Source organism: Electrona antarctica (genome assembly GCF_951216825.1).
Source record: "Electrona antarctica genome assembly, chromosome: 8".
NCBI classification, from domain to species: Eukaryota; Metazoa; Chordata; class Actinopteri; order Myctophiformes; family Myctophidae; genus Electrona; species Electrona antarctica.
In genome coordinates, this window is record NC_136789.1 from 21,850,996 (window position 1) to 21,867,771 (window position 16,776).

Below are 16,776 nucleotides of genomic sequence, written 5' to 3' on the forward strand. Positions count from 1 at the left end.
TTTGTCTGTAACGGTGGCAGCCATTTTGTGGTGCCACATATAGAAAACCCATTGAAGCCTGGAACCAAGCCATCCAAAATCCTCATGAATCATGACTCAAATCAAAACATTTGATTCTGTGTCAAATTATTTAAATATTGAATTATATACTATATAATACCCTTTTTGCTGTTTTCTAATATTTTTGGACAGAATCTAGTGTTTTGTGTCATGATTCACCAGGAGCCTGGATGGCTTGTTCTAGGCTTAAAATAATGTAGGCCTATATAAATATTTTCTGAAATCTCTACAGGGGGAATGAATGGGTTTTCTATCTGTGGCACCATAATATGCCACTGCTATGCCCTATACACTTGCAATAGTTATAATAAAACGTTGTTGCTCATTCTCAGTTTGGCAGCTTGTTTCTCAGCTCTTCTATGCCCTCTGCAGGCACACCTATGCAGGTTATGAGAACTAAGTGCATAGCCACTCAGTATCACTGACTGAACCACACTGACAATATGAAGTACCCTTCAGCTCTGGGTGAGTGATTTAGGTTAGGCATGTACTATGGGAATGTGACTGCTAGGCACAGACAAGGGATAGATGGGCATTGGGCAGTAGAGACAGTACTGAACGACTCAATCCCCTCTCAAGAAGCAAACTTGTGCTCATACCTGCCCTGATGAAGACTCCTGTGTGAGTCCAAACATGTTGGCTTTTTAAACTTTAATGAAGTACCTTAATTTTATTTCCACCCTCTCCTCATTTTTACAACATTTTGAGTACTCGGATCGCCGCCTTTTCCTTAAGCAAACTTGTACATTTTGAGAATTTCCAAGTTTAGTTTTCATTCTGAGGACCTGGAACGTGTTAATGTAAAGCTGCAACCCAAAACCTCCATGTTATGTCCTATGGAGGAACAGGGACTACTGCTGCGATCAGGGGTCAGTGGATGTAGTGCTATGAGCTTCAGTCAGTACTAGTTGTCAACAGTAGGTGTCCTACTCCTACCTGACACCAGGGTCTAACTTTCTCAATGGAAAAGTAGGGAGACCACCTCCAACCACTGCAGATCTAAACTAGTAATATTGTATTAATGCTGTACCATACAGACTTTCATTCAAATAACTTCAAGATTAAAGCTTTAACTGAGAGTGTAAGACTTGACCCAGACTTTTAATTTGATTACAAAACGTTTTTTTTTCTTTTTCTTTGTTTGTTTAGTTATGTTTATTTAGAATATGCCAATAAAAACAGAAACAATTCAAAATTATAAAGAAAAACAATTGAAAATAAATATCAATTAAATTATAGCAAAAAAGAGGGGAAAAGATAAAGAATGAAATCTAAGCATATACGAAAAGGAGTGAGATGAAGTAAAACTTATAAATTCCCACCCCTCTGTAATTAAGTAGTTACGCGCTGACTACTGTGCTTCAAATTATGCTACTCTTATAAAAAGATAGGCTACTCCTTCAATTGATATAAAAAATGTATATCCTATATAAATAAGTAGGATATATACACAATACATCATCCATAATTCCATATCATACATATTGTCCAAAATAATTATTCTATTTAACCTAAATGTACACATCAACATGTATACAATATAACCATACATTAATACATGAATGCATACACATTCATACATGCATACATACAGACAAAAAACATATGCTCCCCATCTGTAGCCTGGGTTCCAGCCTGATTCGCTGCGTTCCGCGGATCTGAAATGTCAGTTGCGAAGTGACATTTCAGATCCGCGGGAACGCAGCAAATCAGGCTGGAAGTGGAACCCAGGCTACCCCATCTGACCCTCGATCCGGAATTCTACTGCCTAGCCCTATAGATCAGGGCTTACATTAACAAAAAATCACACCCGTGTGAACTGAGTGGTGCAAATCCCCCCCCCCCCCCCCCTTCTCTCTCTCTCTCTCTCTCTCTCTCTCTCTCATTAGCAGGCAACAGTGCAGCACTATCTCTCTCTCTGTTTCTGGAACAATTGCTGTTCCTTGGAGTGGTTGCACCACTCAAAAACTGATCTGACTGAAGAGATCTGCCACCTCATCCTTATTGTAGTTTTCAGTATCATTTTCAATCAAATATTTAGCTGTTTTGTTTTAGCACCATCTCTTTAATTTGTATGTCTGTTTACTGTACTGAAGCATCCTTTAGAGCCTGTGGACTCCTTATATGGGCACCACTGTGAGGACATGATAGCTGCATATTCTAGCTAGCCGATCTCAAAGAGAGAAAGGATTCATCCCCAGGGTGTTGAAGAATGCAGACAGTGGCTGGGACATGTGTGATGATGAGTCAAACTGATTGCCAGTGTGATAGCGAGGGACAAACGAAAACATTTTGTTTAAAGAAACTATGACAGAACAGAAGTTTTATGATCAGCTGAATGTAGTTATATTTGTATATGTATTGCTTTCAAAGATGGATACAAAGTCAGTCAGACAGGGAAGATGTTAATATTTCCCAAACTATTTGAAATGTAAAGAAGGGTTTTGGAACTTTTTTCCACAATTAGTGGACTTAAAACATTTTTAATTTCCCAAAGTTGTATTTTGTAAGAGATACAAACAAGAGATAATCCCTCTGTGATTGACAGGGTGTTTTACTGCCTTGTCTCCCTCCCTCCCCATATACTGTCTACTATCTCTTTTGTGTTTCTCTGGCCCGTGCAGTCCAACAACGGTGGAATGCTGCCCAGTTTGTTTGTGAACAACAACAAACGGTTATTATGAGCCGAGGGATGTCAGAAGGGAGAGGATGAATGAAAAGACAGCGTTTCATGTCGGCGTGTGGCAGAGGAAAGCCCAGGAGGAAACAAGTGACACTGTAGAGCACTTTTAATCTGATTCCCAAAGAAAGCAGTTGGGGGAGGATATGCAACACAATGGCATTTCCATGTGGGGATTTTCTGAGCATGTCAGATCAGACAGAAAATGTGGTAATCCTACGGTAATTTTACGCCGATGGCACTGCAAATGCTGCTGAAGCGAAGTAACTGAGAACACTCCAGACAACGAACTGGAAGGAACATGACTCTGTGGGAGGAACACAGCAATCTGCACATCAAGATGGAGTTGTGTCACATGGTGTGCGACGTGCGTGTGTCCTTCTTGCCACTGGCTGGCCTAGTGGTAAATAAAACAGCTGTGGACAAACTATGCACTAAAGAGCTAGTAGGCCTAATATTTGTAGTACAGCATCAGTTTGTGTTTCCGAACATTCCTACTTCATGATGTATACTATGAATGTTTATCACAAACGTCACAAAAGTTAGTGATTCACACATGAAACTGTGAAATAACGTATGATTTGTGCTTCCTCATCTTCCCATGACCTTGTATTTCTCCTCTCATCTCCATCCCTGCCCATGTGATGACGACAACAACGACAGCAGATGGGAACATTTGCTTCATCAGGCCCTGAGGCCTGTGTGTGTGTGTGTGTGTGTGCGTGCGTGCGTGTGCGTGTGGTTGGGGTGGGGTGGGGTGGGGGGGACTAGCTTGACGTAACAGTGTTATGCTGCCGGGTAAATGACATCATGAGAGAAAGAGAGAGATACAAAGATACCTAAATGAAGGGCAGACAACGACACAAGAGGCCTACTGTGGGACATATTAGATTCCAAATGGCTCCTCTCACCTCCTCATTCCCTCTTTCTGACAGAACTGATGTTTACTGTTGTTCTAATCTGTACCGTAATGTATGTTCCGGCTCGTAGACCCAGTCGGCACCGTGGGATCATTTGCTGATGAGAAGCGACAGGAACACATACTGGAGGAAAAAAAGAGACCGACATGCACAGGAAATGTTCCTCTCCTCTCTCCTCGTCTGTCGCCTGCCAGGTCCTGTGATGACATTAGCACACTTTTCCAGTCAGGCATTGATGCCCCAACCCCCCCCCCCCCCCCCCCCCCCCCTCTCTCACACTCACACGCACACACACACACACACACACACACACATTCCGCGGCAGGCCGTCAGTCAGTCATCTGACTGACTCCCTCTGGGTCTCAGCTGTCTCAACAAGCCAGTAGAAGGATGTGAGCCATATTTCAGTGCTGATTTTGGCACGCGCTGAGAGATCTATGTAGCACCTGTAACCAGACCATGTACAGAAAACAATCCATCCCTTTCAAGTGGGATTTGTAGTTATTCCTGTTAGTGAAATTCCTTCATTCCATTCATCATGTTTCATGTTGAAATACTATATTTATGATTCTCATGAGCGTTAATAATTAATCAGCAAAATGAGTATAGCAATGAAAATCAAGTCATTTGAACACTCAAGAGGAAAGACAGTAAATAGATCCTTACAGTTGAGACAATAATATTAAGACAATAGCCACATTTTCCAACACAACATATATATTTAATCTCTGCGATTTCATATAGATTAACACAATAGAATAGAGAAACATTAACATTATCAATGTCATACAGTAATGCTGAGACTTTGCTCAATGAGGATTTGATGTAGACATGTAGTAGCCTATATGTATAATCTCACTTTAGTTTTGATACATAATGTTGCAATGTAGACTGTATGAGAAATTAAATACAGTTAAATAATAAGTTAAACACGCATGATGGTAATGGTTGTGAAATGTGAATTGAAACAGATCTGCTTGCTACAATACCTCCTTCAATAAGTTATGGAATGTACTAACTTCATAATCAGCTTATAATCACGGGATAATCACAATAGGTTATGCAGCTCATATGGCACCACAGAATGGACGATGAAAGCTCAACAGTGTGAAATAAATGTTTTGTCTGTTTTAAGTGCTCTCTGCAATTAATTTTGTTGGCCCCAACAGAAATGAAGTGTTGTGAAATGATACAAGGGCTCTATCAGTCCCTTTTGTGCTTTTCGGTCAATGTGAGTGTCATAACATTAGAATAAAACAGTAGTGTCATACAATGATACAATGGCTCTCACAGTCTTCACCTAAACATTCAGTCTGTTTTTGTGCTTTTCTGTTAATGTCAGCGTCCAGTCCACAACATTAGTATAAGAATAAAGAAAATAAGGAGTAATGTTTATGCCAGTACAGAGATATCTCAAATAAGTCATGATGAAACATAATATTTCACTGTGGCTTTCTTCACTGCCGGACATTCAATTCAGAATAAGGTAAAAATCACAACTGAGGACGACCTAGATATAGAGACCATCAGAAAAGAATCCCTGCTTCCCTATGGCGATCATTTTTACATAAATATAAACGACCTATTTGTTATTCAAAGGCTCTTGTATCATGGAAATACGATGGCTAGTGGCCAGAGTTCTGCGATTACATCAACAACACATACTGACATGACTATAGGTAGGAGCCACTCTCCTCCCTCTCCTCTCTGGTGTCATCGCCCACAGAATAGATCCCTGGTCTCTGCTTGTGCTTCTTCTTGTGCCCCGTCATGTGGGGCTGGAAGAGACGACTTATTGTATGGAGACCCTTGGACAGATCCGGAAACAGATCCGGAAACAGATCCACTTCGTCCTTCTCCTGCTGCATGGCACTCTCCTGGGCTGGTGGGGCTTTGGGCTCGCCCAGAAGGCCCCTCACCCTCTCTGAAATGCCTTTGTGGAGATAGTGATAGGCCCTCTTGCCGCAGTTGTCCCTCACATTCACGTCAGCCCCATACTCATCCACCAGCTTGGCCAATATAAATTCCTGATCATGCAGTGCTGCAATGTGCAATGGAGTGTAGCCGCCGTGTGTCTTAGCGTTAATGTCAATGTCAGTACCTCTGTCTCTGGATATTTCAATCATCTTAGACAGCATGTCACTGTTTCCGCTCTTGGCCGCCCAGTGGAGAGCAGTGAACCCCGACATGAAGTCCCTCTTTTCGGCCAGCTGATGGTCATTCAGTAGCATTCCGTAAACCTGGCTCCAGTGGCCGGCGGCGGATTTGACCAGCCACTCGTGCTCGGACTGCTCTAGGGGAACCGCGGAGGGGGCTCTACTGGACTCTTTGGGCTCCTCTGAGGGCTTTGTGCTCTTCACTGACCTCCTCGGCTGAGGAGAGTTCAGGTTGGTGCTCTCCACTGAAGGCTTTCTCTTGTGCCTGAAGGAGTCATATGGGTCTGTGTCTGGGTTGCTTTTCTCCGGGAGGTGGAGGTCGTCCGATTCTGAGCCTTTCAGTCTGTGTACTTCTATCTTAGTAGTCGGTGGCATCCTCAGAGGCAATGCAAAGGGTTTGCTGTGTGTGGCAGTGGTCTTATTTAAACCCAAAGCCTCTCCACTTGGACGACTTTCCCCTTTTGTGTCTGAGTCCTGGACTATGTCAAAATACAGGGCTCTTTTAGGTTTTAAACTGAAATCCCCGAATTTGCATCTTTGCAATGCCAGTGCTATAGGAGAAGGCAATTTGGGTGTAAGTGGCTCATTTTCATTTGAATTACCTTGGACTTCTTCTTGAGAACTCTCACAAACAGATGTCTCCCCTCCTGCACCCTCAGCAGGGGTCTCTTTGTTAGCAGCAGTCTGTGCAGACTGTGGGTGGTGCTCATGCTCATGTTGTGCGGCCACCGGGAGCAGCTCTTCGTCAGTGTTCTTTTCCGAATGACGTTCCTCACCTTGGTTCTCCTTCAGCAGGTGCTGGTACTTTTTCCTGACCACAACATACTTGACGTCGTCGATTTCTTTCACGACGGCGACGTTGTTGACGATTGTCTTGAAGAGTTCCCTGTTGCGCTTCTTCTCCGCGGGATCGGCACAGTTCACGGCACCTTTGAACTTATTAAAGAAGTCGGAATTCTTTACTTTGCCCCCTTCTTCTATCAACAAGGACAGGATCGCGTCTTGAGTCACCGCCATAAAGAAAGACTGTCTAAAACGATAGACTATTTAAAATGTGTTTTTCTAGCAGAACAATATAACTAGTGTGTCACTGTTGTAGTGTTGTTGCTGCTGTGCAGAATATAATTCCTTTGTCATGTACCCAGTAGCGCCTACCTGGCGTAGGTTACCTGTGACTCCTACTACCTGCAGTTTCCGGGGAAAACGCAGACGTGGAAACGATTTGAATAATTTATGCACATCCCACTCTTGTGGGCAGAGACAGTACACTACAGACTCACCGATAGTCTAACAAATGTATCTTTTTAGTAGTTGGCTATAATATTGTAATAACATCCATTGATCCAATTAGCCAAACGAAAGGCAACCGGGCTATCATGCAGGCAGGCATGCACTAATTTCATATCAAAATGACCAGCTTTGCTGTGTGTTCATATATTCCTCGTGGGTTGCAGCCAGGGTTTAAAGCGAATTAAGAAGAAGGGGAAATAATTCAGTAAAAACTACGCACCCACAATTATTCCATGCGCATGCCATGGATACATTTATATCTTTGCACTGGTCATGACTTGCTAAGGTTATTTATTATTGGCCTATTATTATTACGTCTATCTAGCCATTGCCCCATCACTAAGTGTGATTTCATTATGGCTATCTCACGTCTATTTATTCATATATATCTAGTCTATTAACAAAAAGGCAGCAAAACTAATTATCATACATTTAATTTATTTTTCATCAGTGTTGAAAATTAACTTGAAATTATGATTATGATTATTATTATTATTATTTATTACTACTTACTACATGTCTAAAGAGAGCTTTGGGGTTGGGAAGCAACAGTGTATGAGAATTTGAAATGTGCATAAAGCTTTGTATTGCAACTATGGGCCAGCCAGCTAGGCTACTACAACATGATGAACACATGAAGAGAATTCTTACGAGACATTGCAATCGTTCCATATCTCCTCGCTCCTGTCCTGGCTTGTTAATGACACATTCCTATGGAGTATAGTAGATCCCATGTTCCGGAGGGCCAGTCCCGCTGTGATTGGCTGGTTGGTTGTCAACCGCTCGCTCACGCGTGGAAACTGTCACTCAAAATGAGCAGACTAGAATGTCTAAAAATCTTGTCAAAACCCCAAAAAGGGGCGCTCCTATATGCAGGTTTAATGTTTGTTTTTCCTTAGACAAACATTAAAAACGCCATTGACAATGGACAGAGTTTAATGTTTGTTATGTCTCCAACACAAACATTAAATGCCATTAACAATGAACAGAGTTTAATGTTTGTTTTGTCTGTTACTGCGCAAATCGTCCTCGATGTTGTAAGATGATAAGAGCGCCCCTCCCTTCACACGGGTGTGATTTTTTTTAAAATATAATTTGGTTTGGGTTATACAAACTGTAAGTAAATTGTTAAATATTGCTCATATTTAAGATATTTTTTAAATTTAGATAGTTGTCCAATAATATAATCATTTTGATTTGCGCTGATATGCATTAATAGATATAATCCAGTAGCCAATCGCAGCGCGACTGAAACGTCCCGCCGGGCCATGGGATGCAGACTCTACCATTCCTCAAGCAGAATGGGAGTTTCCAGGAAGTGGCCATATTGTTCAGTGTGTGTTCCGTTCAGCAGCAGACGGACTGAACTGAACCAGGCTCCAGTGAGCTCAGTAGTAGCTAGGCTTCTGACTGAGTCACAAACATCATCCATTCCGCACCATGGCTGCCACCGACGTTGACATATTTTCTGTAAGTAAACGCGATCGCGAACACGTTTCGTTGTGGGCGTCCTGACCGAGACGATTGAATACCTTTTGGCTGCATTCTTATTATTCTTCTTTCTTGGTTAAAGTGGGCAAAGCCTCACATAGCCTGATGGCCAGAGAGACGACTGACGAGATGGTGGAGGTGATTTATGTGGTGGTGATTGGGTTCGTTCTAGGACAAACGCGTGTATTTAGAAACATCACACACACACTATAATTAATTACTTTTGCCTTTTTGTGCATAACTGCTGTTTTTGCACATGCCAAACGGATGTAGTTGTTGCACATAATAACGATGTACGTAACGTGTAGTAGCTTCGTGGAACTGCACAGAGAGAGAGGGGCCCCAGCTATTCTGTTTGGATAAACTGCTACATTGTGACGGGCTGTCTTGTCAGTGTTGTGGTGGTTGGTTGAGCAAACAGAACTATGATGAGCATTGAAGCATGTGGTTTGGGTGCAACTTCCTGACTGACTGAGGAGTCAAATGAATCATACTTCAAGTCCAGTTGTACTTAACTCATAATGCTAACTACACCCTTACCATTAAGAAGAATAGTACTATTACTTGATTAACCTGATACTATGTATTGTAACTAAGTTAAAACTATATGGCATGAATATCTTAATAACTTTCTACAGGCTTAGTTGGTGATCACATATCAGGTACCTTTTGTATTTGTAGGTTCCTCAATTTGCAGATGCAGGTCACAAGAGGCCCCACTAGAGATTTGAGAATGGCATGTATGCTGTATTGTTTCATAATCCCATATTCAGTACTATAAAGACTTGGGGAACTGTGTCAAAACTCAAAAGAGAAGAACACAAGCTCACTCCGCCTTTTTTTCAAACATCCCTCCAGACATAGAAAGTAATTCTGTAACATGCATGTAATGTGCAGTAGGCTACATCAGGGTCCTGGGGTGGGATATTAACTTTTAACCAGTTGTTGACCGTTGCAGGGATAAAAAGATACGATTAATTACAGTAGAGCACGCTCATGGCCACTCCTATCACTTAATGTCACAATACCAGTCTTTGGGGAGAGGAGGAGGGGGTACAAGAATGTGCAAACAAGTTTGGGATACTGGCCAAGTAAGTTTCCAAAAGAGGGTGCTAAGACATTGCAGAGTGGCCATTTCTTGGATCTCTCCTTTGGAATACAAAATTAGGAAATTGATTTGGTGGTGGAGGTGAGATGAATGCTGAGACTCAGACTGCAGGCACAGACGCAGGCATTATGACCTGCCTAATGCAGTCAGTGTCTGTCTGTCTGGCTGATTTTCTGAACTAAGTGAGACCACATTGAATAATTCACTCGCCTGACAGTTTGCTTTAAGGTCACTCTGTTAATTATGTCTAGATATCGATAGGGATGTGCGGTTGGTTGGGTTTAGCCTACACCAATCAGGATTGGTCCTGATTGTGGTTAGTTTAGCTTGAGGTTTAGTTCTGCTGGCAGAGAGCCACACCAAGCTGATCAATATCGGCTGCTATCCAACAATGTGTATGCTTTTCCTCATTGATCTCACTCATTGTTGTGTGAGCAGTGAGCCTATGAGGAGATCTAGTTGTTGATATTGTTACATAATGAAATGGCCCATGGCATGTTTAACATGTTATGCTTACTGACCCCTGAGAAGATTGCCTGTATACCATGAGGCCTGCCTGCATAAAATCAAATTAGCTTCAAAGACCGCCTTATAACAAGCAGTGCAAAATGAGGGCTTATTTGGCAAGCCTTTGCATTATGAAAGCAACGTGTTTTGTGTGTACATAAAACTGAAAGTCCTTTGGCCATCTCTGTCGGGGAGATAAGGAGTGACATGCCACGTCAATTCAGTTTGCATTCATCCTGTCAAGTCTCAACATTATTTTATCATCTACTTCAGACACATGTTCCTTCCAAAGTCTCTGCCATTGCATTTCCACGTTGCTCCGCTAAGTAAAAGCACACTGTAATGGTCTGAATGTGGTTCTTGCACCCTGACTCCAGTGTCACAATTCTTGTTATTTGTATAGAGAACATACAGGCTAGAGAGCAGCCTAGAGGCAAGTCTGTCATGTCCTATACAGTAGGAGACCGATGAGGCTCTGCGTTCACTCTGTCATGACTCATGAGTTAATATTCATCTATAGATACACCCCACACTGTGGGTGTGGGGGTTTGGAGAGTGGGGTCCAAAACACTGTGGGTGTGGGGGTTTGGAGAGTGGGGTCCAAAAGTGGAATGCAGGAAAATGGGTTAATGGTTAATGTGGTTAAACGCTAACGTGACATGGATGCGTTCCAGGTCTCAATGGGTTAATATTCATCTATAGATACACCCCATGTTTTTTCCAACACTGTGGGTGTGGGGGTTTGGAGAGTGGGGTCCAAAAGTGGAATGCAGGAAAATGGGAATCAATTAAAACATTCCACTGCTATATTTCATTGCCAAAGTCCATACATAGTTCTGAAAGAACAACGCAACGTGTGTGAGGCAAGTCCAAGGCAACACTTGATACTCTTATTCTAAAAGAAAGATTTACATGGGCTTACATTATCTACAGCAAGTATGCACAATACAATGACATTTTTTACATTGCAATGACCTGTTGAGGAATGTTTTGGCTTTTTCATTCATTGTTTAAGCGGTGCAGATGTAACCACTATTGGCCATTGGCAGGCACTTCGTGTTTGCCGCAGACCTGGTTCGAATAGCAAACCTTCCATTTGCCAGCACAACGTGACCATGGCATGTATGATGAAAATATGCATTGTCTAATCCAGTCTGCTACCTGAAAAGGATCCAATTTGTGAGGCAGTTGAGTTATTTTCACTGAAGTGGGCATTAGGCATGTTACACAACCCTTAAGCGTTATAAAAAACAAATACGGTAAACAGACCTCACTATTTCAAACTGTATGACAAAGCCACTACATTCAAAATGAGCTGCACTTATCCAACCCTTCAAAACCTCACACATATCATACATCAAAAAATTTATGATCAACTCAAATTCTGTGTTTATCTCATCTCAATTGTCTGAACATGTATTTCCAGTCTCTCCCCCAACGCTACAACCAGACCATCAACGCCATAATGCCATCAATAGACAAGTCACAAGACTAGAAAGGACATTGTTTAAAAATATATATAAACATGTTCATAAGAAGATGTTACTAGGAACAGTTATGCTATGGGAGTGCCCTTGCACTGTGATAGTGACACAGATTCGATCCACCCACTCACATTTTGTAAGTCGATGTCCCTCTGCCAGAGATGCAAGTGCAACAGTTGACTCATATGCCATTTTGGTCTCTCCCTCGTCAATGCGAGTGGTGTCTCCCACTCGCATTGACACAGGCACAGGTGTTCCCATGTTTCCATGGGGATTCTCTGCTCCGACACAGTGCACAATGTGTGAGATCTAGTATCTACCCAATTGTCTTCTGGGACTTTGCTATATCTACGCATGCAGCAGTAAATAGCTGCAGAAGCAATGCCCTCTGCCTCTATGAATTGCACAGACTTCTGTATCTGCCTAATTGAACCCCTGGCAAGTACACTGCAATGTTTTGTTTTCCAAGTAGCGTGCATTATACTGATAGTGGACAAAGTAATAAATCCCACAAGTTGTAAAACCCTTTTCTTTTTCCAGGCTTGATGTTAAATCCCAGTCAATATTCATGGATCCAATGCTATTGATTTGTTAATAGTGGATTTGCAAGAAGCACTTGTCTATATCAATCCATATTGTAGTACTTTACTCTCATGAATAGAGGAGAACCTGTTGTTAATGACCTGAGCTGCTGAGCATTACCTGATTAACTAAATACTATACAACTATTCGGGGCATCTCATAGGCAAACACAAAATATGTGAAATAACAGATCTACAGTAACAAGCTCACATCGTGTTGTAACTCAACGCGTCAAGAGCTTGTACATCTGCTATTTCTGGTGAAGGGAATTGGTGTCGGATAAAAAGGAGGGCGCCTAGTGGCGTAGACCCCAGGGGGACCCCAGACAAAGTATATACCGTAAACGTAAGGTGGTTTAAGTGGTTAATGCTCAGTTTCCTCACAACAAGAAGGTCCTGTGTTCCAAACCAGCTGGCCTGGGGCCCTTTTTTCTTTTTGTGTAGTAGTGTACTGTACATATTCATGTAGGTTTCCTCTAGGTCAGTGGTTTTCAAAGTTTTTGGTCTTCAGTACCCCCTTTTCCTGATTGCTGAATCCAAGTACTCCCTTTAATCGTCAACAACATTTTGATTAGAAAATATTGACATCAAAAGTCCAGTGTTTTTATGTCAATATGTTGTGCTACTCAAAATTCTTACTTAATTTGCTTTAAAGTTTTACAGAGCACCACGTTCATGTACATTACATTTGTCTATGTTTTATCATTAAACATGACAGGAAAATAAACGTTTCCATTTCTCTCAGTTCGGTCATTTCTGATACTTCCGTGACCGCGGAGAGCAAAGGTCCATTTCTCAGTGGATTTATCATCTATGAAGGTTAAGAAACAAATTGAGCCGCCATGCCTCTCGTAAAAATGTGAGCAAAGTTTGTAAGGCCCCAAATCCATATGGCCACCATTAACGACAGCTTGTGTTAAAGCACAATTAGGCAAAATTACCTACATTTCATTCTGCTTTAAAGGGACACTTCACCCTTTTTGCAAAAAAATATATGTTAATGATGTTTAGAAGATTTAGAACACTTTCCTGGGGGTCTTTATGTGTGTAATATGTGGTTTTAGATATTTTAGATTTTTAGCAGTGAGCCCAGTGTCGGAGGTATCGCGAGATTTGGCTGCCAGACAGGAAACGGTGGACAGTCTTGCAATACTTGGCACTGGCTCTTTAGATACCTCTATAAAATTACACAGTGTACACATCGAAAAGCAACACAGCAGACAATAATGTGTTGTATGTCTTCTGTTATTTTCCAGAAGCGATTACTTTTTACAAAAGATCTCAGTCATTCAGAAATAGTGTTCATGAGCTGGTCAATGGGCTCTCACTGCATCCAATGCATTCCACAGAACTTCCGGGTCTAGTTTGGCTCCCATGGTGCGACGAATCTGCCGTCTGGAATTGCATGATAGCGAAAATGACGTTGGTGACCTTACCTCCATTCCATACCTTGATGTAGTCCAGGAAGTAAGTGAGCCCAGTGTCCATGACATCATAGACACTGGGCTCACTGCTAAAATCTAAAAGATCTAAAACCACATATTACACACATAAAGACCTCCAGGAAAGTGTTCTAAATATTCTAAACGTCATTAACATATATTTCTTTGCAAAAAGGGTGAAGTGTCCCTTTAACCCACTTAGTCCTGAGGCCGATTCTAAAAACGCCTCCTAAAACCTAACCTAAGGTTTTGGGTTTCTGAAAACCTTCAAATTCTGATTAAAAAAATAATAAAAAATGAAATGATGTTGCTTGCTATATGAGACGCATCCATTCCAAGTTTTGCACGAAATTCATTCGTGCAAAGTGACACAGAATTCAATCCACCCACTCACATTTTGTAAGTCTCTGCCAGAGATGCAACTGTAATGCATTTGTAATGAATGCACTTTTACACGTCTGTTTGCAGCATGACATTTTGTCTGTCCCTATGCAGTGGTCATATCAGGAAATAGGAGCTCGCTGAACATCTGTCTCGTAAAATTTCTCCAGTCTGTCTAGTCTTTTTTTGTCTTTCCTGTCGGGCATATGAGCGATGAGACTGAGCAGAAATGCAAGGCATATGACGCATGTGTGTGTTGGTCTGTGTGAGTAGCGCAGGCATGGGTATGATAATAATCAGACAGCTGAGACAGCGACCATGTTTTACGTTGCTCCTCATGGATGACTGATGACACACTCATGACCAAAATCTCAGCCATCTGCATTTTTTTACTAGACTCAGAGGGTTGAACCTTAACCCTACCAGCAGCAGGGAGAGTGGCTGATGGCAAGAACAGACCAGGGCAAAATCAGAAGTGTGAGGCAGGAGATGGTCAAAACCTCAATATCCTGATATACTTTCTACCTCCCTTTATGATTTGAAGTATAGGGCTGGGGTGGTATGGATTTTTTGTTGTCGTGGTAGTTACCGCAATCACTGTTTACCGACGGTATGGCGGTATCGGTATACCTAAAAATAATCACACTTGTGTGAAGTGAGGGGTGCTCTTAACATCATACATCATGCAGGTAAAATGACACATCCATTTGATGCATGCAACAATGGCTCTAGTTGAGCTTTCCTGATCAGCAGTTCATGTTATGCACATTAGTACTATAATAACTATATACCATTTATGAGATATGAGTAGTGGTACCAGTGTCACAACCCGTCAGCCTGTTGCTGTCTGGCTTAATCCTCTGTCAGTTCTGACATAGACACAGACCGTTTGTTTATATGTGCGTGGGTGAATGAAAGGAGATGGAAGCAGAGATGGAGAGACTTTGGAGAGATGAGAACTGAGACGGGTAGGTAGAGTACTGTCTGGAGGAGAGAATTCATGAATATGAGTATTTCGAATACAATCAGGCAAACTCGCTGGCAGAGGGACCAATGTGATTGTAGGTCCCATATGCAATGTGCATGCATGTGTGTGAGTTGACCCAGTTTTTGCCTTCAGCATACATTGGCGTTGTACGATAATTGAGAATGTATGGGCCCATTTGAAAATGTATCTTTTTTTACTTTAGCATTTCATGATAAAACAAACGGGAGATCCGTAATTTCACCAGATGCTCCATTTGGAAATAATTTATCACTAACAATAGGGTGATTTAGAGTGGGATAGCAAGTTATTCATTACTTCAATAGTCTGACGACATTACACCATTGTATTCAGTACAGTTAATGGGTTCTTCCTTCCCATCAATCCAAGCTAAAGTGATTATAATTTCATCTGTGAATAGATGAAGAAAAGGTGATGTCTATAAACGATTCAGGAGACTAGACCGGTGCCCGGCTGTAGAGCACCGATTCAGTAACCATGGAAGTTGGAGATCCATGCCCCACCCGGCTATACAATACCTGTTGTACCCATGTCAGATATACCTGTTCCACCCATCTGTCTGTGTCCCTTTATTCCTATATATGGACTGGAGTTCTGTCAGGAATGCCCAGATATGAAGTGATGTGATGTCAGAACAGGCCAGCTCCATATATGGAGATATAGGGGTGATCAGGTCCAGAGCCCGGGCAGAGGCCTTTGTGCTGGTTCTGGACAAAGGTGTATCCGCCTGACCCGACACTGGGGACAGCACTCCCTGTGGTGGTGTGGAACGCGTGTCGAATTTGAAGTCGATGGGGCGAACGGTTCTCGAGTTATCGGATGGACAATACTCTAGTTTTTATTTTCCAGCAAACCGTTTTGTGTATCCAATGTTAGAATTACATGCAGACATTGCAGAGTGGATGCTGGAACAATACATCAACCGTTTTTTACCCCTTGAATATGTTGGGGTTTTTCAGTCAAAGCTGTTTCTTGGCAAGATGTCTATTAAATATCCATTATCGGCTGTTTAGCCTCGAGGGAACCGTGAACATACCTCGGTATCAGTTTGACTAGACCACTCTCAGCGCGCACACACACACACACACACACACACACACACACACACACACACACACACACACACACACACACACACACACACACACACACACACTCTTAGTCATTTCCTGTTGGGCCAGCGACAGCGATACGCTGGCCTGGGAAATGTGTTGTTTACTCAACGTGGGACAATTGACCTGAAAACCTTCATTCCACTCATACCTGGAAGAGTATTCTCTGCTCTTCTTTGCTCTATCATGGATGGATGGATAAATGTATAGATGGATGGCTCATAGTTTCCTCAGTGAGCCCTAGCATGGGTGATGGAACATTTAGCTGCCACATGCGACTGCATGCTGTGCTGTCATTCACTAGGTCATTCACACACAGACACACACACACACACACACACACACACACACACACACACACACACACACACACACACACTCTACATTGTTCATGTAGCCTACCGCTGTTGTCGAAAATAGAAAACATAGCTGGCCCGGCGAGTTACTTTTCTCATTTACCATGATTTAGTCTACTTTAGAAATTACCTGTTATATTATGAATCTGTTGATGGCAAGAAAGTCACTAACTTACATAAATGACAAAAACTCAACTCAGGT

At 42.1% G+C, this 16,776-nt stretch overlaps 2 protein-coding genes across 2 annotated transcripts in view; one reads left to right on the top strand and one right to left on the bottom strand.

Moving 5' to 3' along the window:
* Window positions 1–4,395: 4,395 nt before the first annotated feature.
* Window positions 4,396–6,878, bottom strand: sowahaa (sosondowah ankyrin repeat domain family member Aa). The gene has a single exon (XM_079508469.1). The coding sequence runs from the start codon at window positions 6,831–6,833 to the stop codon at window positions 5,334–5,336; it is 1,500 nt and encodes a 499-aa protein (XP_079364595.1). The 5' UTR covers window positions 6,834–6,878; the 3' UTR covers window positions 4,396–5,333.
* A 1,559-nt stretch (window positions 6,879–8,437) lies between these two features.
* The window catches only part of septin8a (septin 8a), a 40,005-nt gene continuing 31,666 nt past the window's right edge, over window positions 8,438–16,776 (top strand). The window contains exon 1 of the mRNA XM_079507324.1: window positions 8,438–8,576. Coding sequence (XP_079363450.1) covers window positions 8,547–8,576 — 30 coding nt within the window. The 5' untranslated portion in view covers window positions 8,438–8,546. The remainder of the gene's footprint in view (window positions 8,577–16,776) is intronic.